This window comes from Lipophrys pholis, assembly GCF_963383615.2.
Source record: "Lipophrys pholis genome assembly, chromosome: 16".
Lineage (NCBI taxonomy): Eukaryota > Metazoa > Chordata > Actinopteri > Blenniiformes > Blenniidae > Lipophrys > Lipophrys pholis.
The window spans coordinates 5138298-5165299 of record NC_137634.1 but is presented as its reverse complement, the minus strand read 5'-3'; the positions used below and the strand labels follow the sequence as shown (position 1 = coordinate 5165299).

The 27002-nt window shown below is 42.8% G+C and overlaps 1 protein-coding gene across 1 annotated transcript in view; it reads right to left on the bottom strand.

Moving 5' to 3' along the window:
- The window catches only part of srrm3 (serine/arginine repetitive matrix 3), a 93539-nt gene that overhangs the window by 32389 nt on the left and 34148 nt on the right, over positions 1-27002 (bottom strand). The window contains exon 2 of the mRNA XM_080483963.1: positions 13240-13547. Coding sequence (XP_080340089.1) covers positions 13240-13535 — 296 coding nt within the window. The 5' untranslated portion in view covers positions 13536-13547. The remainder of the gene's footprint in view (positions 1-13239; positions 13548-27002) is intronic.

Here is a 27002-nt window from a genome sequence, read left to right as displayed (position 1 = left end):
ATATGAGCCAGAAATACTGTGTGATGGCCCTAAAAGGCACAACCTTTCCCCTCATGAAAACAAACACAAGTGCAGGTACTTTACATGTCTTCAGGAAACTGTATTTTACGATTCATAAAACATCACTGCATAGCATTGTTGTCCTTGTATGGTTCATGCATGGCAAGTCAATGTTGATGTGGTTGAGAAGCTTAGTGAGCTTTGACATAAAAAAAATGACTGCAGACCACAAACATGTGTGGTTCTGTTTCTCATGATAACATCTAAAATCTAAGCTGCCACGACCAGATATCTAATATCCAGGCAGACAGTCCACGACTCAAACTCTTGTATCTCTTCTTCTTCTCATATGCAGGATTGTAAAGTAAGCAATGAGTCATTTCAGCGTGGAAATAACATTAGTCTGAGGGTGTTTGCTTTTCCTCAGATTAAATATTGGGGCCCTATCGTGCTTTCCGAGTCGGCTGCTATCACGGCATTGACGGAGCGCAGAAAGAGATTAGGAGAAGTGTGATGGAGAGCAGAAACCACTGGAAGAAGGCCCAGCAGAGAAAAACAAGAAGAAGCCGGTCGGTGTGACAGCGCCATCGAGTCTTGCTGAACGGCAATCAGCCCTGCAGCTGTCAACTCAGCACAATGGAGGCTGCATCGTGCACTTTATATTCATGGCTTTTCAGTTGTGGTGCACGAGCCATCCCCACACTTTAGCTGCTGTCCGACAGTTCTGACACCTGGGTTGTCTTCACTGAGGATCAAAGATACGATGCACACTGTCGGCTGCGTGATGGATTTGAGCCAAACGAGGCCTCGGCTACTTTACACTGAGCTCGTGACGGCACAAGTGCCAGCACTGCTGATACCCTCGGTCTAAAGGAGGCAAGGAGAGGTCAGACGTAATGAAGCGGACCCCCCACAATCACCAACTCGCCTCTTTCTCTCTGCCTTCCCACTGAACTGCTCGATTCTGAAGCTCAGCATGGCTTCACAGCGAGAGCCGCAAGTTGCGTTTGATCGGTCGAGCTCTCAAACCAAAGTCAAAAGCTGCGTGGCCAGCAGTGGTGCTGCTTTAACAAAAAGCCCGAGGTTTCAGAAGCCATAGCAGCGAGAATCCCCGTGCAGCATCTGAGGAAAGGAAAGAACTTCCTCTTTCACCAACAGCAAATTTCTGCGTTGCGAAGAGAAGTTGGAAGGAAGAAAAAAATCCATAGCGGGCTCAGAATCAATGCGCTCAAATGGACACATATTGGGTGTTTGTCAGAAGCTATTTGGACGCAGAAACAACACATCTCTCATCCGCACATTTAATTAGCACTTCTGTAAAGGTAGCAGCCTTCTGCCTAACACGCCATCTGTTCTGGCCTGACATGCTGCTGGGAAGGCGGCTGATTGGAGCGGTCACTCCCAGCAAGACTGGGTAGCTCGCGCTGATTCGAAATTAATGTTCAACTGAGCATATGTGTGTATTTGTGCGTGTGTATTCATACAAGTTTAAGGTGGGATTGTTCACAAGCCAGTTAAGTGGAGCCAAATGAAGCCCATTTAGCCCAGGCTGATTGCCGACATCATGCAAAAATCCCAGAGATTTGGGTGAAGACAGATGGGGGGAGGAATCGATCAGAGCGGGGGCCTCCTCCGCAACCCAGGCCATGAAAAATTACCACAATTAAAGAAGCTGATTGGAGTAATTAGAAAGCTCAGAGCACACACACATCCCCCCTCTATTAACTCGCCATCCTGGAAAATGAATAGTTGTGGCCCCGAGACCGTCCTTACACTGATGGGCATCGATTTGATGAGGACCGCCGATGTGTGGGGCGTGTGAGCGCTCATCCTGACTGCTGCTGATGTCTTTGTGCTTAATGTCGGAGCAGCTTTTCCTCTCCACAAGTCGTCCCCGGGTGCTGCTGCACACCTTGGAAACTCTGCAGCCATCAATCCTGTACCCGAGAGCGCTGAGTGAAAGCGATGCTGGTAGTTCAAAAGATTGAACGGCGGAGGGGAACCAGGTAAGCCGAAACCCGAACGCCCCCACATTTCTATTCCACGGGGCAGAATTAGAACAACCCACCGAGATCTGCAGTGGAATGGTTTTTCATCTCGAGTGGAGAGGATTTTCAATTGATTCATTCTACAGTCATAGATTTTCTAGTTAGGTAACAGATAACTAGATAGCCCGAAGAGAAAGGGCAGCACTTTATATATCTGCTCTCTTCACCTCCACCTTTGTGTAAGCAGATCAATGGCTGGAGCAGCACGATCTGCCATTTGTGATCGCTCATGTTCTCAAAGACCTGCTGTAACAACAGGATTTGAAAGTGTTTTGTCTGGTACGGACCTTATATATTGGTTTTGGAGCCCTGCAGTGACAATATATAAAATGGGTCAGTCTTCCCGAGATCATTCTCCTCCAATTTTCAGTCCTCTTGGATAGCAGCTTATCGTCTTATGACGCAGGCCTCGGCTCGCAGGAAAAAAAAAAAATCATCGGAGCAGTGACAGCTCTGTGCTCTAACCCTCAAAGGCTCTGAGAGCAGCTCTCTTAATAAGGTTCAGGCCACGCACATCTCTTGCAAATCAAAAAGTGTCACTGCAGATGTTACTAAAGCAACACCGAGATGCGGCGGTAAGAAACCTCTTCTCTTTCTGTCTCAATTCACTCCTCTGCCTGGAAAACCCATTCCATTGTGTGCACTTACCCGCATGCAATTTGCAAATTTAGCCCCATTGTGTCTTACTCGCTTGCACCAGGCCAGACCTCTCTACTTGACTCCCAAACAACAGAAAATTCATTTTGCAATACACCCGTGCACACCTTTTGTTTGTGCTTGGTGAAGCACAAAGACTAATATCTTGTGCTTATTATTTAATAGGCTCTTAACAGTGGCGGTGACCAGTTGTGTGCATGCATAGGGGAGGCGGCACACCTTGCTGCGGACAAACAAAAGCTTCCCGTTCCAGTTCAGAAGCCAACCTGCATGTGTGTGTAAATGTGCAAACACAGGTGCCAAAACAGGTGAAAATCCAGATTTGGCCAACCATTTATTTTTTTTATGTATTTAGGGGCAACTCATTCTTTTACATAGCATGCATTGTTTCATATGATTTAACATTCTTGATAAGTGGTTTTATAAAATATAAACATTTTGAGTGTTTCAAGGAGACTGTGAAGAAAACTGACACGTCTCTCTGCTCCGAAAATATGGACTGTATCTATGGGTGATTTCTGTTTTAAGTTTCTCGAAATTAAAAGTCACAACTGACTTACAATTTTGCAGCAAACCGTAATATATCAAACAATCAAACCTTCCAAGCAACATTCCCACATCACTCTTGCATCTTGATTTAAGCAGCGAACAGTCGGATGATCGCATTTCAAACAATAAACTTGGAGGATTTATGAGAGTAAATCGGATTGGTTGCCTGTGTATCTTGCAGCAAACTGTGTGGATTTACTTCAAATGAAAAATGTTTGGCTGTTTTGCCTTTGAGAAAAATTAAATCTAACACACAAGGACACCGTGGATTTGTCCTCTGGAAAAGAACTACATGGGCCTGTGCACAACTTGTTAACGCAGTCACATATCACAGTCACTTTTTGGCTTCAAGTGATGTTTAAGGCCAGTGGAAAACTGCGTGTGGAAAATAATGACATTTATTATTGTTATTTTGGCTTCTTTTAAATTATCATGAGGGTTACGGTTATGAAATCACTTCTAAAAATGTTTGTGACTGTTTAAATTGAACTAATTTCTTCACCCATTATCTTCCCATTGCATTTCAATCTCGACAAATCCAAGAGTCATTTTTGATTTCAAGAAACCTTGACAAAAAACTAAAAAAACAACTGCACTTGTTACAAGCAAAAGCTCATTGGTTATTCTTTTTTAACATATTTTTGAAGGGTCTGTTTCTCCGGTGTGTGTTTAAGGGCAGACCTGAGTAGCCTGCAGTGGAGCCTGAGTGAAGGCTCTGTGTAAAGAACTCATTAAATAGCTAGAAAGAAAAGCCTCAGACACCACGGGAGCTCAAACTATGCACAATCATTATGGCCTAATTAACGAGGAAAAACACCCCTGAAACGCAGCCCGGACCCTTGAAGGCAGCGCCGCCCTTGAGATGTGAATCTGTTGGTTAGCTGATTTGTTGTAAGAAGTCCAAAGTTGGATAGGAATATAGAAACATTCAATTTATGAAGATGTTTTTGCAGGGGGGATAAAACTGTGTTGATAGTGCTGCAGTCATGCACCGTATCCTCTTAGAGCCCCTCTGACACATCATGCCTCATGCTCCTCCACACGGATGTGATGTCTAAAGGGTCTGATGTATGTAACGCCCCCCCAGACAATCTAATATACATAAAATGGCTATGCTCCCTGCAGTGTGGGAGCACGCAATGCACCAATGAATGTGGGGGGAGGAAATGCTACAAGGCCTTGGGTGGCAGAACGAACAGACTCCTTTAATCGCTGAACCGGTCTAATTGCCTCCCACAGTGAGGCCATCACCATTTATCTTGCTCTTATCTCTGGAGAGGGGCATGGCTAGACCACAGCCTGAGGGCAGAGTGCAATGGGGGGGGGGGGGGGGGGGGGGGGGGGTCGACTCCCATACTGGCAGGGTTAGAGACGACGGCTGGCACCCACTCCCAGGCTTATCCTCCCCCACGTCCCGAGTCAGGACCGACAGTCGGGAGGCGACGCCACGGCCGAGGGTCTTGGCTTCCATCCACAACAATGAAAACAGACTCCAGCCTCCATCTTTAATTGTGTCTAATGCCTGGCACCGCGCTCGCTCGCTGCCCCTGCGTTTCATCCCCCACTCTATCCCCTTAATCCTGCACACAAGCACACGTGCTCGCTTGCTGAGAGAGGCACATTAAAAATGGGAGAGGCAGGGGTGGAAAATAGGACCCCCCCTCCCCTCCCCTCTCCTCTCCTCTCAGTGTAGCTTAACAGGTCGAGTTGAGTCCGTCTCCAGCTTTAACACTCCGGCCGAGCGGTCCGCCATTCTTCATGTGTCTGCCAGGCGAGTCCGGGCCCTAGGATGAGCGAGCAGAGCCACTCGGCACATGTCGGCTCTTCTCATATTCTGTCATCATTAGCCAAGCTGCTGGCTGCCGCCGCCGCCGCACTGTTCCACCAGACATCATGGCTCTTTTACATCGCTCTCAAACCACGAACGACATCCACTCCAGGCCAGGACATGAGTGGACCTTGACAGATGGCAAGAGTGAAGCCCCTCGCTTGCTCTCGCTCTCTCTCCCTCTCTCTCTCGCTCTCTCTCCCTCTCTCTCTCTTTTTTTTTTGGTCAGAGTCTACCAGCAGCTCCTGTTCAGTGACATCAATCTGCTGTAGCTCTGCCATTATCCCGCAGCTTTAATGAGGCTACACAGCCTGACAAGAGCAGTCACACTCAAGCAAAGAGGGACAAAAATGAGCGAGGGGAAAGGGGCCTCTAATCCTGCCCCACCTTATCAAAACACTCCCACTCTAACAGCGGGAAATAAGGGTCTTATATTCTGGTATTCAAGCGTACACATCACCTCTTGTATCTCGACTTAAACCACCAAAATGAATCAGATTGCTTTTGATTCAATTAAATCGGCCATTCCCTCAGATTAACCAGCTTTTTCTGCAAATGACAAATGTGAAGCGAGCAAAATGTCAGGAGGTATCAGTGGGGACGTGAGTTTTCTCCACACCAACACGGGATCACGGAGCTCGTCGTTAATTACGGTCTCGGCGAGGCGGGTCTTTGCCCACGAGTAGCAGCAGTGTGTGTGTGTGTCCATGTGTGCAAATCCACCAGAGATTGTGGGTTTCTGCTGGCTGCAGTCTCAGCCGTTACCGTGGCTCTTCCTGACTTGGTGCTGGATGTCGTGTTAATGAGAAAAACTACGCTGAGTCGGTGTGTGTGTGTCCTTCGCTGGCTGTCTCCATGGCGACCCCTCTGACAGCAGTTATTCAGAGATAAACGGGAGCGCTGCAGAGTTCAAGTGTTGGAGGTGGGATGTAACACAGTAAAAATACCGTGTTGTACCTAAGATGGAGTGATTTCAGGTCTCTGTACTTATATCTTTGAACCAATTGTTACTTCTGCTCAGATGGTCAGTGCAGGGTCGCTTTGACCATCTGTCTGTCCTCCAGCTGTTTGACACAAGGAGTATGAGATTTATAAAGTTTGACTAATTGAACACCAAGGAAACTTTCTCATCCTATGATTGAGTAAAGTCAATAAAATGTATGAGAACTCTTTTGTCTTATGGGTTGACCTTTCATGCTTTGCCACTCCCATTTTACTTAAAACGGTGTGTGTGAAGCATCACATGAGGACATTACGTAATAATGTACTCAGAAAAACTTCACTCAAACTAGGAAGACATGATGGGGGCGGGTGTGCACATGGACTCTGTTCAGAATCAGGACCGACATAAATGAAGGACTTTCATTCTAATCAGGCTTTTATTCACAGAGTCTGTGTCCTCTTGAACACAGCTATAGATACTAGCCATCATATATACTTGACATACTTTGACTTCCCACAGCTCTGCTGCTCATCTCATATATGCATATTCTTCTAGTCGAAAATGAAATGAACAGGCTCTCCAATAGTAGAAGATGATCTATCCAGAGACACTGGGGGAATTATCCTGAACACATTTCCTTATTTATTGTTCAAGGTCTTTATGCACCGTTTAACTCCATTTCCTATTTTCGTATTTCTATTTCATCCCAAAGGGCATTTTCTCAGAGAAAATCTATATTTTCTGATCACTAAATCCCTCACTTATTTGATTTTTGATTGCCTTCTTCTCAAAAGTTGCAAACAAAGGTTGTCTGATCATCTCACTCCCTGTCACTCAAGATTACTCATGCCACAAAAGCAATTGTTTCTCAATATCTCCTCCATCTAGCACAGAATCTGACTCAAGACTTGTTGTCAGACACTCATGGAAACTTTTGATGGATGAGTGCAGGCTTCTCTTTGAGTTACAGTTTGGACAACAGTCACAACTTGAGCAAGACAAGTGAGTTTTCTGTAGGATGCGATGTTCAGGCTGAAAGTGAAGCAGATAACAGTGAGGATGGAGCAGATGTTAAACTGCATCATGTCCCCCATCAATCATCTTATGAGAGAAACTGTTGGTGAGAAAAAAAGAAAAAAAAAAGAGGGTAGCTTTACAGCTCCTTCCAACAAATCATGTTTGATTTACACTGAACGTCTTTCCTTACTCAGCCTGAACGGTGTCTGAAGGCATTCAACAGTGGCGACCCTCCAGCAGTGAGATTAAAACCAGTGACGTTCCTCTGAGCCAGGTAGGTAGGCCGCACACAGCCAGTCATCCCCTGTACTAGGAAGGGAATTTATTTATTCATTTGCAAGGGAGCCAACTTCCAAAAATTGATAAATGATTGTTTCCACGGGTATTAAAAGAAAAATTTCAAGCACATCTGAAGCATCAATTCAAATGAAATTGGACCTGACATCTCGTTAACCATCCCCAAGCTTTCTTTTTTTATGTGAGTCACATTTACCTACACAATTATTGACGGCGATGAGACGACATCCTCTATTGGGAGCAATTTGTGAGCTAAACTAGTCCAAATTTCTTTGTTTTTGGAATAAAAAAAATAAGGTAAAATGTATCTGAAGGCATATTGATCAAATCCAGCCACTAAATACTCAAATTAGTTGCTACAATGCTCATAAATATAAAATAAGAAAGTGATTTCTGCTTTGACCAGGCTGTTTTCCTGCACACGGGTTCAGATGTGGACTTAATCAGAGTAAATTTGAGTACAGCTCAAATACTTGTCGGATAGTGAAGCACAGGACCATGCCTCTGCACGTGCTTGAAATCAAATCTGAATCATTGCGACTGAACTACATTTCACGATCATTTCTGTAGGGATTACCAGGATTAGTTGCTCCCATCTGTTCAACCAAAGTAATTTTCAATGGTTTACAAATCATCGTTCAGATTCTTTACTTCTGAAAGTTATGAGAAAACGTTATTTTTCCACAAACTTGTGAAAGCTAAACTCCCCAGCATGCTCTCTTTCACTCAGTAACTCACAAATTTGTCTCGAGGACAGTTTAGATGGTGTTAAATCCCCTGATGCATATATATGTGAAGGATCTGCACCACCTGTAGAAGGGCGGCAAGGACAGGATCCTTCGCCAGGCTGCTGATTGTGAATGATGCCAATTATGTAAACTGGGGCAGGCGGCCAAGCAGGAAACACCCCGCTTTCTGCCCAAATACTCCCCGAGGTACCCTTCACCTATTACTGAACCCTTTCACATGCCAACAAACAAATATTTTCAAGATCAGAGCAGCCTCCCACGTTTGGACTGCATTTCAATTCACATAGTCTCATGAGAATGAGCCTTTTTTTGTAATAGAAGAATGAAACAAAAATATTGTTGTTTTGACAGATCACACCTACAGATGCAATTTTCATATGCTGTCGCTAAGAATGTCTGGAGTCTTGTTTCAAGGCGAAACCTTGCGATGTTCCCTCTGCACTTTAGCGAGAGCTTTCTTCCCTCCACCTCTCTTCTAATACTGTGATGGCAAGGACTTCTGGCAGATAACAGATTTTGAACGTAATGTGCTGGTGCAGCCTGTGAACTCGGCACCCCTACAGGTACATAGCTGTCAAAGCTTCCAAAGCTCCAACTCCAACCAGCTCCGTAATGACGGAATAGAGAGGAAACGATAAACAACAGCCGTTTCAGTGGAAAAGGTAATGACACTTGACATCCTCACTCAGCTCTGTGCAGTTTGCCTTTTCAAGCTGCTTACTGTATTTGAATAAACGGGGGTGTTTTGTGCCTGTTGTTCAATCAAACTCAGACCTTGTCTATCAAGCTAATGCTTCCTGTGTGTTTGCGGGTTTCCTTCTGAGAAATCTCACCCGGTGTCATGCAGACGAAGTTGTAGATGGATTGTGATGTATTCAAATGTTCACATTTCCGTGTAAACACGAAGCTCCTGGGGGGAGGCAGCAGCAGATTGGTGCTGCAGTAATAAGTCAAGATACCTGCGTTGGCTGGCAGGTGGAAGCTTCGTAATGGTTTTTAGTCTACACAGTTCTTTAAGCTGTAGGCTCTGTTTACGCCACGTTTTCAACACACGTTGCGTTTTGGGTGTCCGTTTACACGACAACCAGTGAAAAGACAACTTTTTGAAGGTGGAGCTTTTTTGAAAACGCTCCAACTTCTTCAAACTGTATAAATGGGGGAAAAGATAACTGTGATAGTTCTACGTCTCCGTGTCGGCGGCAGAAACACCGCTACTGCGCATGCAAACCACAGTCATAGTAAATCGTTTTCTAGATCGACAATAAGAATAATCTGTTTGCCTCCAGAATGACATGACTCCCGGACCGCGTTCTCCTGGGACTTGGTTGTTTTATAGTTGAGTCAATTCAGTAAATAGGACAGACAGACAGGTTGTGGAGATGAATTCAAATCCTTTTTTTTTTTTAGTGTACGGAGTGACACCAGCGAAAAGCAACAAAGTGATTGTGATAAAAAAAAAGAAGAAAAAAAAAGTGATAAATCTACTCGTTGCAAGTGTGATGATGATCGGCGCCTCAGACCACGAACTCTCAGTTTCACTGTCAGAGATCCTGCACTATATTGCATCTGTTTGCATAAAGTCCTCCCAGTATTTTTTGCGATATGACAAACTTGCTTGGTATTCCACCTTCATGGAGGTAAACATGCTAAATCAATATTATTTTGTCTGTCAGAGGTGAGTCCAGCTCGTAGATCAAATTCCACACGTCTGTTTGCGCCGACTGTGAACCCGTCAACCTGCTTCCTCACTGAAGTGCAAAGAGTCTACTTTATTTGGGAGTTTTGTTGGTATTTTAGAGTGACATCTATTCGTTCAGCGGGGGAATGAAAGTGTTTTATTGTTTTCTGTTTTAAAAAAAATATATATTTATTTCTTTAACAATTACTGACAATGTGGAGAACAAAGCCTGTCATCCATTGAGGCGCCGTGTGGGAGAGACAAATGAATGATTATGATTCTGAAAACTCAAACTGATTACTTTGCATTGCAGAGCTTTAATACTGCTGTCATATATCAGCGTTTCAGATGCAGCAGTGAGTATAAGGACTTGGGGAAAAAAAAGACAACAGAAGAAATCAGAATGCAGCTGTGATGAAGGGCTGATGGGAGTTCAAATTGAACTTAAAAGTTAAAAGAAACTTCTTGTGATAGCAAAGTGGTTCATTTTCGAGGCAAATGGAGAATATTTGACAGCAGGTAATACGATCAGATCAACAGGTTATAATGTTTTTGCTTTTTCTTTTTTAGTATTCATCCATATAATAACATCTCTGAGATTAACTTTTTCTCTTGGCTTATTTTCACAGCAGCTGCTGTTGGTATCATATTTAAACACCTATTAAATTCAGATGCAACACTATTATTATTATTTTTTAAATGTTTCACCTGTGCGAACCGCTCCGCTTCTATTTCAGTCGATCCAGCTGTCGACGCAAGCTGCCCTCCACTTGTGTTTAATCATCGATCCTATTTATTTGCAGGGTATGAATTATTACTTTTATGACATATTCTACTGCTATTAACGCGAATACGAACATATCAACATTTTCATCACGTGTACTCTGCCCCACAACAAAGACAAACTTTAAAGTTTAAATTTCAAGGTTATTATGGCGCCATTTAAACAGTCCCGTCCACTCACGATGAAATTTGGCTGAATAAAATGTGTTTGACGCCCCTGACTGATATATTTGTGTTGCTTACTTCTTCTTTATATCTGTATATGAAATGAATTGATGAATGTGGCAAAAATGGGCAAAATACCACTCTGTTGTACCTCTATCTTTATTGTGCAACTTTATCAATAAAACCCACATTGTGCAGCATTCATTCCCAGTGTGAATTCACTGTGAGACGACAAGTTGTCTTAAATTACTTTTTCTGGCCACGTGAACCGGCCATAACTCATAATTGGCTATTTTGGCATATTTTGAGCGTCCTTATCACTGAACTGGAAGTGTATTAGTGCCCACCTGGCCAAAGTTGGGGCGATATTTACCCTCTATTAAGTTGGGTTTTTTATCTAGCAGCTCCTGAGGGAAATATGTGGCTTTTATCCGCCACATGTTTGTCTATCTTCAGTTACTGGTGTTGAGAACAGCAGCTGGCTGTGGCACCAAAATGTTCCTATGAGAGAGATGAGACAGATCCGGACGAAAGAGATGACGCAAGATATGAGGCGCCAGGCAATTTCAGCCATTTCTCATTGGGGGAAAAGAAAAATAATGCATTTTTACATATTCACTCTCTTTGTTGAGTAATTCAAATACAGACTTATGAGGGTTTTTTTTTTGTCAATAACAATAAAACATTCCTCAAAAATCTAAATTCTCTTTCTCTGTTTTTGTAATCCGTCCTGTAAAATGATTTCAGGAGTTGACAGATGCTCCAGACCAATAAAAAAGCTGTTTTCATCTAATATGTGGAACTCAGTCAGTTAGATGGAGCATTTGTTGAATCGTGTTCAAATGAATAGAGGTACCGATTTGTACAAGTCAATATGTGACGTGGTTGCATATAAGATTTTGGTTTTTATTGGTTAAAATATTCAGTTAGAAAAGTGTGTTAATTAAGTTTGAGGTTATCAGAATTTCTTTGCAACCTTTGTAACTATGATGCATTAAATATTCTAAAATCTGCTTCAGTTTGTTAACGTTAAGTTTTATCAAGCGTTTAATAAATTCATGTCTAAATACATTCTACATGATAGAAAAAGTTGGAACGATATCACAAAAAAAAGTGATCTGTGGGACCAGATTTAGAAGTCCGATTGTTAAACACTTGCTTGTTGAGATATTTTGAGCTGGTCTGAAACAGAAGTCTCATACACTGAGTCACAACAAGTTAAAATAGACAAAAAGACCTTTGCCTTTATTACATTTTCTCAGAATAGTAAGATGAAGAATAGAGTGAAGTCAGCAAATGTAAAGCTGAACATTAGCAGTTAAAGCTTCCTCTGCAGTGATCCACTGTAACTATCAACTGCCATTTAACCCGTTTACAACAAAATGTGCATCAAATTAAAAAAGTTAACACCATGTGAAACCCACTGCAGACAAAAATAGATGATATGTGACGAGGACCTAGTTTACACGACAAGGTTTCAAATAAAAAAAAATTTCACGTTTTGAAAACTAACTCTGTTTACATGGAAACAGCAGAAATGCTGAAAAAGATGTAGTTTCCATGTGGGGCCACGAGTGAGAGATGCTTTTGTAATATGCAGTCGCAGACTTTCCAAAAAGTTGCTTTTAACCCGTCTACACAGAGACCGGGTCGGAGCGTTTTCAAAAAGTTTCACTTTGGAAGTGATTTTCCCAGTAAAGTTTCAAAAAGCATTTTCAATGACTCCAAGCACGGACACCCAAAACGCAACAACAGCTTTCCGTGTTCACTTGACAACATTGTTGTGCCAACAGGGTTTAAAATAACTTGATTTTACGGGCTGTAGAATTGCCAAAAATGCGAAAAGAGTGAATGCTTCTGACAATAATAATAATAATAATAATAATAATAATAATAATAATAATAATAATAATAATAATAATAATAATAATAATAACAATACATATAATTTGATATCTGGCAGTTCTACAATATGACAATATGTCATACTTAAAAAGTCTTTAAAGCTGTATTTATCTGCTTTCTGGATGCTTTCAAATTTTTGTAGGTATGGGGGGTATGAGGGGCATGCATGCCACATTCTGTGAGTGGCACCAGGTTAATAGCGTAAAGACACAGCTTGTTCCTATTTCACATATACATAGTTCTGCACATCTTGATCATTCAATTTCATGTGGAAGTAACTTCGTGTTCCTAATTTCAGTCTCAGTGTTCAAACTTCAAATTTTTTCATTCAGATTTGGCTGGGAGGTTGATAACATCATTTTCTGTGGGGTGGATACAGGCCTTAAATATATTCTAGCTAAAGGGAAACGATGTACATAGAACAGATTGCAGTGAGAGTCTTACACAATGTTCCAAAGCCGAATCTTTGCCGAGTTATAAATGGATCCTAAATCAACATTTCTTGCGTTTAGTAAAGGTACGGCTGACTTCAATAAGGGCTCTGCTTACAGTGATGCTTTGTAAGATATTATTATAAGATCATGCATTACATATTCTTCAAATGCCAGCGATCAACTTACCCCTGCTCCTCCATCATCTCCTGCAGCTCCATACATTTCAGCTCCACCCTCCTCTTCCTCTCGTGGTCCAGAATCTCTCGGTGTGGCTTCTTCACCAGGACGGGTTCCGCTTTAGGCTCCTCCTCCTCCTCCTCCTCAGTACCGGCCTGGCCCTCTTCGGATTTAGCCTGCAGCGCTGCGGTTGGCGTCGGCATTCCCGAGCCGGCGGCTGTTCCCGCTCCGGCTCCGGGAACCACGGGCTGGGCCACACCGTTCGCACCGTCCTTAGGAGATGGCATCCTCGCCGCATCGTACATGGTTACAGGAGTCTGCACAGACACAGATGATGGAGAGACTGAAGGTTAGAGAGGAGACAAAGTGCCAGCAGGGCAGTGGAGTCCAGTGGAGTTTGGCAGTCAAACATATTCTCACTTCATAGTAAAGATTTGATGTCAGATCTCTTTAAGAGGCGCCATTTGTCCGGAGTTTGTCGACAATTTGTTACTGCACAGTGAGTGATCCTCCACAGAACGCACACTGTAGTATCTTTTTATTTTCACTGCGCAGAGCTGCATGGAGTCCTCCCCAGACTCTGGTTTGACAAGCACAAAGCTGCCGGCTGATAGCAAATCTTTCCACACATACACATTTCAGAATTTTGTCGGTACCACAGAGTGCCTGCGCCCACAGTGAGCCGGAAAAGGTGCACGACTTGATGCTAATGTCTCTGGACAGGCTGCAGCGTTTCTGCCTGAGCTGAGCAGCTCGCCTCACAGACACACACACACACACACACACACACACACACACACACACACACACACACACACACACACACACACACACACACACACACACACACACACACACACACACACACACACACACACACACACACACACACACACACACACACGATTGCAGTACACGCGGACATGTGCGGCCGGGGGACGGAGCTGCAGGCAACTTCTGCTTCATGAGTCAACGGCCCGGCAGTGCCTGCAGGCAGGTGACGAGGAGAACTGTCTCCACTGCTGAGGCAAGGTGAAGCTGCAAACTGTAAAAGATTGTGGACTTTACGCTCGACACGGACGGGACGAGAGCAGGAAAAGTAACCGAAAAGTTGTTGAGGAATTCTCAGATCTTAAAAGCTATCATTGTCTGGATTCAGAATTTTTATGAAAATAGTTCAACTTTGTGAGTTTTTCCTGATTTACTTTCTTCTTTTTTAAAAGGTTACGTCCTGAATGAAATGCTGCGACCCTACATGTGCATCACGACCGTAGCAAATTGTTGTTTAGAGTTTCGAGGACTAGGAGTAGATTGATAATAAATAATGACGGCCTCCAGAGCATCATGACTCCCAATAGTTTTATAGTTGACAGTCACCATAATAAAAGTCCAACTTCAATGTCTGTCCGTTCCATTGTCCGTGCACTCGTCATTGTTAATGTTTATAGTGTATTGTTCTCTGCATGCGTGTGGTTTCGTTACAAACAAACTGCACCAACTCACGGTCTGACATGCGTTTTCACTTGAAGCGTTGTAACGTAAACGGGTCCTAATTTGAGTGTAGATGTGAACGTGAATATTAGTGACTGTGTCCATCTCTCTGTATTTGTCCCGATCGGATGAAGCGGTGTAGAAGATGGATAAATGAATAAGATCAGATGTTTTGTTTTTTTCACCTGTTGACCATATTTTTAAATGTCGAATCTCAAAAATGTTTTAGTTTGTATTTTAGTGTAAGAAAAATGTCTGAAAAAAAGTATTTACTTATTAATGACTGTGGATTTTTTTTTTTCTTACTCAACGAAACACATAACAGAGGAGAATCTATATTTTTTAAAATGTATATATGATACAGTACATTCAGTGCAATGTTTTTAAATTAACCTTCCGTCGTGACACGATGACACTGACATGTTCTTGAACAAAATTGCATCTGGTGGAAGTGAAGCGCGCGTGAAAAGATTTGATCTAAATGAATAGCTCTTATAAGGACGGTGGTGATCGTAGAGGAGGAGAGGAAGGGTTTCACTTTGCCACGAGCCTCGGCTTCCACAGAGCTGCTCCTCTCTCTCCTCCCTAATGGCTTCATTTTTCACAGAGAAGCCAAAAAAAAAAAAAAAAAAAAAAAAAGACAGAGCATGGCATTTTCACCACTGTTAGTGTAGATACACGGACAGACTTCTAACATCTGATCGCTGAGAGGAACACAAGCAGCCCGGGCCTCGCAGTTGCGGCTCCGTGTCGTGGTTAAAAGGCGCGTGCTTGTATTTCGAAGCGGCGTGCGCCTGGAAACGAGCCGTGGCTGTGCGTGCGCCGCGACAAGGCTCTTGGCTGACGGAACAGGTGGCGGGACAGCAGGAGGCATCATCTCTGAATCTATTATACAGTAAATCAGCACTTGATATTCCACGACAACAATCGCTCATCTGCACAAGACTGTGGGGAGGAAATGTTTCTTCGAAAAAAGGGACTTTAAAATGACATTCCGGTAGACGGGAGCTACTTTTCTGTGTGAGCGTCGGCAAAACCACAGGAACATGTGAGGTGTAAAGAAGTTGCTAAACGACACAATTGATTGTAATGCAGACTTCAATTACATAGAAGCATCTGTGGTATGACACGGGGTGATTTCCCACTCGTACATCATTAAGACGTAACAAAAATACACAGTTTGTCCCCCAACCACTGCGCTGGTAAAGACAATGTTCCCTCATGTGAGAACTGAACAATCATAGAAAAAGTAGGCTTTACAGCAGGGGGGTTAAACATCAGGCCCGTGGACCAAACTGGCCCAAAAGAGGCTCCAATCCGGCTCGCCAAACCATCAAAACAACTCAATCAGGTCAAATGGACTTAATCATTTCTCTCTACCCCTGATCGAGGCGGCTTTCACCACTGATGTGGGAAATGGACCATACGACTGAAAGTGGCTTCAGTTTTAGTCATGTTCTCCGTCCCGTCGAGATTCATACAATATATAGACTGATGGTAATTGATGGTTTCCTGGCTGTATTTTTAGGGATGCTATCTTCACAGAAAAGTGGACACATACGTGGAGTCACAGTGACCTTTGGGTGGCAAAGTTTAATCTACTTAATTTTCAGAAAATGTTTTTGAAGTCTGAGGGCGTGATTGGACAGACATATGGTTACATCTGAAATATAACCAGTTAATGATATTTCTGAAAAGTCGACGTAATTCCATCAGAGCTGTCATATTGATAAAACTACTTAAGTAACCTTGACCTTAAACGCCTCAAACGATGGAATCCAGTTGAAAAATCACAGCAAATGACGAGGAGATGACGTTGGCCTTTGGTCAGAGAATCCTCTGCAACGGTTTGGATGATCAAGCAAATAAAGAACATTTCTCACGGCATTCTTGATCTTTGATCTCCAGGTAAGAAAACGATGAACATGTGACATCAAAACCTTACTATTTCACACAACCTTGAAATTTTCTTCAACTCAACTCAGGAATTTTGGGTTAAAGACAATCTAACGATTGAGTTTGGCCCTAAGTTTGTGCAAACGGACGATGAGTAAACAATCACATATAATCTTTTGCGCTACTGTTAAATCAATACCAATCTTTAAAGAGAGTGCTTTCAGCCTGATGTAACAATATGTGGAAACTGGTATTAAAACCATTAATTTTCCAAAAAAAGGGTTTTCGGTGTGTTTTTATACCATCAAGCACACACTCTGAAAGCTTAAGCCATCCTGTTAAGGTCCGACTCCTCCAGCCAGAGGCGACGACCGCAGATAATCAGGTTTGTATTGGACATCATCTCCCGGTCGGCCGCGTGGCTGCAGGTAACGCTCCCCACACATTTCACCACACGCTCCCTCCTCGACGAGTAAAGGCAGGTTCAGCTGTAATGAGCTTAAACCAAGTGAAGATATCGTCCTGAATAGTGTTGGGGAAAACGCACTTTCCCGTCACAAATGAAATTCCCCACGATGTTAGATGTGGGCCGGGCGCCTCATTATTCGAACACACCCATTCCACAGTCGTTCCTTTTGTTCCCGCCACAAAATCTGTTTCCTTTCAAGTTAAAACAAGTAAATCATTTAATTGTGTGATGGGGGGGAAAGAAAGTGGGAGCAGACTTGTCAGGGAGCTGATAAGACAGCGGAGCGCGCAGCTAATTGTCTGCGAGTCCTCTGCAGGGACTGAAGGTTATCTGTGGCTGCTGTATTAATGCTGGCACCAACCTCTTCAGCTATTATTGCGAGGGCGTATAAGACTGTCACATCCCGGCAAACAGTGTCAGTAATTAGTCATTATGCAAAGTGAAGTTGTTTAGCCACATGCACCGAGTGTCACCATCAGTTATGTCAAATCACAAAGAGATAATACGCACTTGAACATTCAATATTCCGTTTTGGAGCTGTGACACTGATTGCTGGTAGAAATGAAAGTGCCATTAGCTCCCGCCTTTTCTCTGCACCGAGTGAGAGACGATGCTTCTTGTTGTCTGTTCCTCACCTTTGCTCGTGGTTTCTTTCTTCTCTCTCTCTCTCGCTCTCTCTCTCGTTGCTGTCTGCCTGATTGGATGCTCTCGCGGCTGAGGCCCGTCTTCTGCCAGATTCACACCTCAGCGCAGCAACAACAACAGCAACAAGCTCGTCATCTGGACACGGCGGATACACGAGGTGCCATTCTTCGCTAAATACTGAAGGGTTTGTGTAATTTCCATGCAAGCGTCCTGATCTCTCAATTACACGGTGGCTGGCAGCCCACGCAGGGCGGACTCATCTGATACACGCTCGAGATGGATCACGCACTTAAAGCTCTATTAATAAGGATAACATTCACCGTAGCTGCACAGTGAAAAAAATCTCAGTCTCATTAGGAATCTAATGTTGCGTTAGGCTAATGAGACACAGGAGCAGAGGGTGTCTAGTCTTGAGCCACAGCGTGATTATAGCGACTTCTTTTTTTTCATAGATAGGGGATTTCTGCAAAACCATCAAATTTGTTTTGTATTCTATTGCCCCTCTGAGCTGCAATCTACTGGGGTTAGAGTTGGAAATCGTTCACAAATAGCACCAGTTCACATTGTATTGTAAGCGTTTGACATTAATCGATTCTTCTAATGATTAGTGATGTGCAAATATATACGATCGTATCGATACTTTTGAAACCAAATGTGCCTCTTTGAGGGTTGATCTTTGTGTAAAAAGATTGAACAACTTGTGATTTAATCGAGATTTTGAAATTGAGAACCGTTTTTCTCTCCGGTTGATGGGACTACTTCTTCTGCGTGTTGAAGGAATCTATACTGCAGCTGTACAAACATCCCCGCTGCACTGTGCTGCATGTTGTCCCGGGTGACTGTATTTGATGGCGGCGACAATTGTTGATCAAAAACGTAGTCGTGCTTGGAGATTTTTCAGCTGTGAAAACAACGACGACACTGCGTGCAATCTTTGAGAAACCTACGTACAAAATCAGGAATCAACAAAGTCACATTACATAAGATTCCACTAAATATGTGGTTCCACATCTTGCAACCTTAGGCCGTGAAACTTTGTCATTTGTTCATGTTGTGCAATTTTATTTTTACATGATTTTGGTACTTTTAAAATTTTAAACACATACGAGCTTCTTTTTTTAAACAAAAGGATCAGTGTTGTGAGAACCCGCTCTCATGTTGAAAATCAAGATGAAGTGAGCTTTTGCCCTTCTGCTCTACCGGAGGTTTCTGTCCTCCTGAGCTCACCTTAAGACGCGTGCGGTACCATTTCACAGGAATTCCGTCCCAGTCAAACTCCCCACCTGCCACTTTCTGTGTTCCGCCCGGCGCGGGGGCTGAGAGGCTTGAGGGCTCGCCTCCCCGCCTCACTGGGTAAATGTGGTCATCAAAGACCAGAGCAGCTGGAGTAGGTCAGATGAAAAAGACCTGGAAGTGCTTGTGTCATGGAGCGGAGGACCCGGTTGCATTTTGCTGAGATACTGATGGTTGTGCAGTTTGCTATTAGCGTAAAGTCATTATAACTCATAATCAGGGTAACACAAGCCGTATGCTTAAGCCATATGTTTTTGCACTAAACAACAGCTTCGCGCCATGATCGCCGCAGATGTACCGTTAACTTTGCCCTTTGTCTGAGAAACTCCTAAAGAAATGATCCCATTTCAAATGAGGACTCACTTCCAACGCAGCTCATTGTGGGTTCCTGTTAACTATTTGTGGGAAACACAGCCGCGAAAGCTGCAGCGGTGGAAAAGTGATTAAAACGGTTTACTCTGCCCGGGCTTTCTGGTGAAACTCTTACATCCTTTAGGCACAAGAGAGCAGAACGGTTATATGTCTTTCCTAACATGTTCCTGATTCTGATGAAAAATTAAATGATGTATAAATACAATACAGAAAGAATTGTTAATAGCTTCATTATCTGTATTTTATCATCAATTCTCATCCTTAGCTGGCATTTAAGATCATCGTGTCTGTTTGAAAGGGCAGATTGCATTGTGTAAGCATCCATAACATTAAACCTAAACCCATGGGAGCTAATTCACTGGTAGAGGCACAAAGCAGGTCACAGAGTGGGAATTTTTGGAGTTTGAGTAGAGAAAACTCATCCGACTTGGTTTTATTTTTCCTATTTATGAGTTGATACAAAGAGCAACATTCATGACCTAAACGCCTACGGCATTTTTAGTTTGGACTTGTCTCATTTGCAGTTGTAATATTTCTGGCCCATCGCCCCACACTTCTGCCCTGACCCAACAGCTACTCAGAAAAGAATCTTTTTGAATTACCATTACCACAGTCTTTCATATTAAAAGCACAGGCTTACTGTAAAGTGCAGTATCTGTGCAGGTCGGCTCCATTAGAGCTCTTCGCTATGTTTTCAGCGGTTGTATGAGCACAGGGCTGGGTTTTTTTTTTTTTTTTCCACACAGAGCATATGCACAGCCATCTGTACTGTACTTTTACTATTGATAAACCTGGCAATGTAAATAGCGCACATACAGCACTATACACATGACTGCGAGAGAGGACAATCCACACAATCGATCCCATTTTTTCATTTGCTGTTACAAATCAACTTGGGGAATTGTGAGAACAGGCTGTCTTTGCATACGGGGCTCTTAGTTGGCTGAAAGTGGGGTTTTTCTTTTCTTTAGCCTCTATTGATCTGCATGTCATTCAGGCACTGACAGCAGCAATAATGAAGGTAAAACATGTATCTAAATTACTGTTGAATCATTGGAGACCCACCTCCTCCCTTCCGCTTCCTATTCTGTCGTCTAATTTAAAAGTATTGATATATTAATGGACCTGATGTTGCAGAACACAAAGACAACATGCGCATCAGGCTTGTTTAAGTGGCTTTTTCTTCCTGCTGCTGCTCCTCACAGGAGGACAATGTGAAAGAGCAGAAGGGGGTGGGACTGGTTTTCTCTGAAAAAGCCAGCTCTGCTTCCCTCTCTAACCCGTCAGCCGCATTTCCAGCGTGTGTTGTGCACAAAGGCTCCGGCGATTGGATCTCACTCAGGGCTGGATGCACCCGAGCCATGATTACAGGGTGGCAGTAACAGGGGGCCTGACCCTGATGGAGACTGGCAGGGAGTAGCTGTGAAAACATCCTGGGTGGCTGTCTCCCTCTGGATGCACTGAGTGCACACGTCGGAGTGAGTCCGCTCACCCAGCGATCCCTCCTCGTCCTCCCCCCTCCAATTGTCTGCTTTCCATCACACCTTCCCTCCTTCCGAAATAATCTGCCCCTTGGCTGGAAGCTTGTGTTTTGTTTTTAGCACTCTGGCACCCAGAGGATGTGTGCAGCTCTCTCAAGGTCAGCTCTCTTCAGTCCAGGCACGTTGGATTGTTGTTGGGTGCCGGGAAACAAGCGGCCTCACTTTTTTCCTTTTCTTTTTTTAGTTTTCTTCTTCTTCTTTTAGTTGGATGGCAGGTACATGCAAAATGAGTAACAGAGGTGTGAGAACTGGTAATAAAGGAGGCAGAGGGTAGAGGTGCATGGCGTCTGTATTTGATACCGAAGTATTAAAAGAGTCATTTACTGGTGAAATATGGGTCATGTATTTTTTTTTTTGACTTTTTGTTGCATGACTTTATGTTTTAATGACACTATCTTTACTTTTGTCCCATTTACTTGAATTCTAGAGGATGATTATTTTGCTGACACAGGACAGCCATTTTTACAAATGTCATTTAAAGCGAGACAATAAATATTTCACATGCCGTTAACGTGAATGAAAGATTTGTGATGGTTCAGTGGGCAACTTGCCTTCTTGTTGGAAGTTTGCACAATCTCCCTGTGTGTGTGTTTCCTTTGTCAATCCAATGACGTGTGGCTTCCTATTGGTGTGTCACCAAGCATTGTTGAGCATCTCGGCTTCAGCACATATTTTTTCCTGCATTTGTTAGACTAACAGTGAGAAAAAGCTAAGCCAAGCAAGCCGTTGTTTGCAAACTCAAATTTGTCATTTCAGCTATATTCTTCAGGTTGACATTTGAACAATAACATAAAGCAGAAATTTTCAAGCTGTAAGCAAATATACTTTCTCTCTGCACACAATTACAGAATAGTTTTTTAGGGTTTTATACACTTTTGTTCTAACTAGCTATTTGTGTGCGTGACTCTCAAAACTCCTTAAATGCACATGTCCTCTTTTCCTTGAATGCAAAACTCACAAACTGTTGCTTAAAGGTAAATGTCAACAAGACTATGCATGGACATGGAGTGGCAAACTCATTTTAGTTCACAGGCCACATACGTCCTATTTTGATCCTTGTGCGATGCCAAATTTTTGCTTTTCAGTTATTGCAAAGAAGTTCAAGTCCAATCTCAATATGTTGACATTTATTGCACTTTTTAGTAGTAATTGTATGCTTTTGCAAGAATATTCGACATTTTCATCACTCTGTGCCCCAAAATTAAATAAATAAATAAAAAGTTTAAATTTAAAGGTTATTATAGCACTATTTTAACAGCCTGGCCCATTTCAGATGAAATCGGACCGTATGTGGCCAAGAAACTAAAATGTGTTTGACACCCCTAATCTCCGCTCAATATTTGTCCTTGATTCAGTTCAGATATGTGAAAACAAACAGTTAGGGTTCAAGAAACATTCCAGAAAAGTTCAGCTTTGCACATTTTCCCACATCAACAAGACGCTCCATGCTCGTCCAATAGGAATGGATTTGACATCAATGTACATTTCTGCATCTGTTCTGATGGAGTTGCATACACACAACGATGAAAATGACATTTAAAAATAATTAGGGATGCTAACGGCTCGGTGTGAGGTTAATTTAAACCCTGCAGCTTTGAAGGCTCGCAACGCACAAGGGAAAACGGAATCACCGTGGTGCTGCGCAGCACAGCTCTGTCTTCTTTTTTCATTCCGTTATTGACAGACTTGGCATGTTTTCAACACACAGCCGCTCTGATTTCGTCCCTCCATGGCCAGACACAGCCCACCATTCAACTGACTCTATTTAGCGAGACCTTGGGTTAAAGTGAAAAGAAGTGGTTTACTCTGAACTACTTCACTTCCTCGTGTGGCGCTGCTTTGGAAAGAAAAGTGTGATTTCCACTGAAGACCAGAGAGACATGGGAGAAAAGGGGAGGCGGGGGGCCGCCTGCAGGAGACTGTGTTTGATGCTGCTAAAGAATCCCAGAGACAGCATTTAGAACGGCAAACACTTCCCTCTCAGCAGCAGAGCTCTGCAAAAAGAATGAAAAAAAATAAGAAACTCCACCATCATCGAGCCACGTTCTACATAATCTGGCGCCAAGACAACATCAACACGGAGCGAATTAATGAGCGCCATAAGAGGCATAGAGAGTTTAAGCACGAAGGCGGCCGAGATATTTGGGCCTTTTGCTTGTGGAACATCTTTGGCATCCTCGGAGACAGACAGCGACAGAAATAACACGTCCCCGTCCCATTTTACAGACGGGAGAAAAAAAAACGCTGAGTGTCAACGCCGTGACATCTGGGCTCGTCCTGGCACACAGTTCGGCCGGCAGCGACACCGGCTCGACCTCGGAGCGCGGTTTGAAATAGTTCCCCATTAAAAGTCTGTTCCAGCAGGTCGGAGTCTCCTCCAGCTCCAGCGCGGCTGCCATGTGCAGCGTCTCCTGGGAGTCATGATTAGCATAAGACCGCTCCTGATGTGATTAGCGGGGTCACCGGTAGGGGAGGGATGCGTTCGCGCGCTGAGTCGGTCCTTGCCTGTCACGACTCATCTTCATCACTGCACTGAGCTCAGGAGGAGAGACGGGAAGTACCAACATGAAAGCGATCACGTAGGATTATTGATCCCAACTCATCTTTCTTACCCCTTCTGCCTGACAGAAGCTTCATCCTCTTTATTTATTTTCAACAGACCGCTTTTATATATATCACTCATTTTGATTTTTGAATGGATGGTCTCTGGTGACTCGGATTTCCTCCCACAACCTAAATACATGCATTTAAGACAAATGAGTGACCCTCTGTGTTTGTGTGACGGACTGGTGACCCGTCTGAACTGAAGTTGGATATATGAATACATCTAATTTAACACCAAATGGTGTGATTCTCAGAGATCCCAGTCTTAGTGGGCACTGCTGCCAGCTGAGGCCCCGTTGACATGTCAACGATTCATTTGAAGACACGTCCAATTTGCATTTTCATTTCACGTCAGACACATTCAGCAACTTTTCATTTGAAAAGAAGCGTTTCACTTATAAAACGGAAGTCCTTGTATCTGTCTGCAGGTTTGTTCTTTTAATAAGCATGGCTGCCATTGCAAAACGCAAGTAAACAAACTGCGAGGGTCCGACTTTGCAAACAAACAAAACAAAACAAAGATCCGAGATCTTTAAAGGCTCAAAAAGCTTCAACTCAAATTTTGTAGACATTCAACCAGTGGGCCAAGCAAACAATATGCAAGACAACAGCAAATACATAAAAAATACTTATAAAAAAAAAGTCTGTTCTGACCCATTTGATTGCCCGTCCAGCCAGAAAATTGTAATCTACTGCCCATAATAATGAGTACAAAAGTCAATGAAAGTTTACAATATATTAAAATATCATTAATTATCTACATTATTACCAATAACACGACTAACTGAATGTGTCTCCACGCAGCATCATGTGGGACCAGATGGTAATGGAGTCTAGAGAAATGATGCCATGAAAAGAAATGACCCAAAATGTAATAATAGTGGGAAACTTCTTTACACTTAGCAATTCCAGAAAACAAAAAAAACAAAAAAACGTGTCATTGTTCGAGCTTACGCAGCAGAAAGTAACCGTCATCGAGGACATGTTGTGTTTTCGTGTAGCTTCATTTGCAGCGACAATGTCGGATGTAGGAGCTGCAATAATCACTTATGTATTCATAACTGCAACATTACTGAAGTCCACGGTTTGAGCTAATTAAATCAAGCTGAGGAGAACTGGAACATTTGCAGCTGTTTCTGTAATCTGCAGCGTGTTTATTATCAGAGCCGCTGATTGCAGGACTCATTTTCAGCAGGAAGCAGCTTGAAGAATGGAAAATTTGTCCCTGACTTGCATCTCTTATTAATTACCCAAAATATGGTGCAATTACAATTGAAATTTGTGTGAGGACTGCCAGTGAAATCGAGGCTTTTGGGGGGTAAATATTTAGATTAAAAAGGCTGCAAGATCTCAGAAGATACTCATCAGTTAAATCAACTCACCACCGCTAACTATGTGATCACTATTGGTAAATAATATCATAGATAATATGATTTTTTCTCTGTGATCATCTAGAAAGTGTTTTGAGTCCAATGTTGGAGCTTTGTAAGCCTGCTGCTGCTGCTGCTGAGTTATTGTACCGCGTGTTCACGAATCATGCAGGAAAATCTGTATCTGTAAAACACAGAAGACCAAATACGTGCTGTGGATCATTAGTATAACATGTTCAGTATATGGATTCAAGGGGAAACATTCTGTATTGGACTAAACCAAAGAAATATCTTCCTGTAAAATGTCCCTAGGGCTTCCAAATCTGCCAGCAGCCATTCAAGCCACTGATGTATTGATTCCAATCCAGATATTTATGTCTAACCCTAACCCTTTTTTTTTTTTTTAACTATTATTATGCTTTTTAGATCCTATTTGTTTTTGCCAGTTGCCATATCAATTAATTCGTTCAGGTGTGATTAGTGACGCTAATACATGTATAAATATTCTACACATGCTGAAGCTGAAGATCATCATGATGGCAGAAATAATACAGTTTGGTGTTTTACTCTGTTTTACTATGTTGGAAATAAAATAGCTTTAAATCCATTGTATTACCATATAAGGTGAAGAATATTCTCACATACTTTTGTACAAAGTATCGGTATAGTATTGGTATAGATATTGCATCAATATTGTATCGGTATTGGTGATATCAGCTAGTGGTTTGTTTGATCAAAAATGAAAAAAGTATCAGAAAGGTGATCAGTGCTTTTGCATATCACTATGGCAACCTGTCCGATCTTAAATTGGATAAACCTATTCAGAGTAAACAATTCTATTCTGAAGTCCATTTATGAATAAATTGAATTCAACACAAATGAGAAACCACAAAGTGGCATTATTCCTAGCCTTGGGCCCCATTTACACGACAACATATTAAGTGAAAAACACGTCATTTTTGAAATTTTGTTAGAGAAAATCTTTGCGTTTCAACTGCAACAGTTTGAAAATTATGTCAGTTTACATAGAAACAGCAGAAATGTTAACTTGCAAGGCCACAAGTTGCTGCTGTTGTTTGTTTTTGTAATAAAACTTCACACACGTGCACAGAGAACAATACGCGAAAAACGCTTAATAATGATGAGTACACAGACATTCATATGGACAATGAAGGTGGACTGCTAATACAGGTGGTTCTCAACTATAAAACCACCAAGAGCGTTTTCAAAAAGTTGCGTTTTGGGAGGCTTCGCACTCTTGACAAGTAAACAGGCCCCCAAACTGCAACTTTTCCATTTTCACTTGAAAACATTGTCATGTAAACAAGGCCTAATTCACATCCCATTAAAATAACCCACAGAGGACAATTCACACCAAAGTGACAGGTGTGCCTCCTCGTAACGACACGTGCACGCCTCAAGATTGATATTTAAATGAGTTTTAAAACAGAGAGGTGAGATGGCTTTTCAGCTCCGTCCACGTTGGGCGTATTAATGGATCTAAAGCCTCTAATGCGTACTTTCGCTTACTCAGCAGATATGGCTGAACTTACGCTTCAGGTTTCATCAGTTGCTGTGGCCTTTTGTTCCGCTACTATAAGCTTCGATGTTCTTTCAGCCAGCAAAGCAGTTTTTTTTTCTTCCTGATGTTGCCACAGTGTGCTGCTGAGAGTGAAATGGAAATCCAGCCGCAACAAAATACCGTAAGGCATCAAAATGCGCCTTTTGCATTTTAGGAATAAGGCGGTAAATTACCCCCTTTTGTTTCCCAACAGCAATCCAATCTCCAAAGGTGAGGCGACACTTGGAAAACTTCAGTGAACTGCTCCGTGTGACTCGTCGTACTTCCAGGGCAGCGGATAGCGGGGTTTAAGTAAAATTATTTTATCCAAGGAAGGAGACAAAAGCAATTTCCTCAACTGTGCCCTGCTTCCCTTCTGGTCTCTATCTCGTGCTGGGAATGTCAGGGAGCCATCTAGAGATAAGCCAGCCCCATGCACTCTCCATGCCAACCAACTTATCAATACTCCACTTACATAAGCTCATCACCATACAAGCCGGCGCTTCTGTGTGTGCACTCAGGGGCGGATG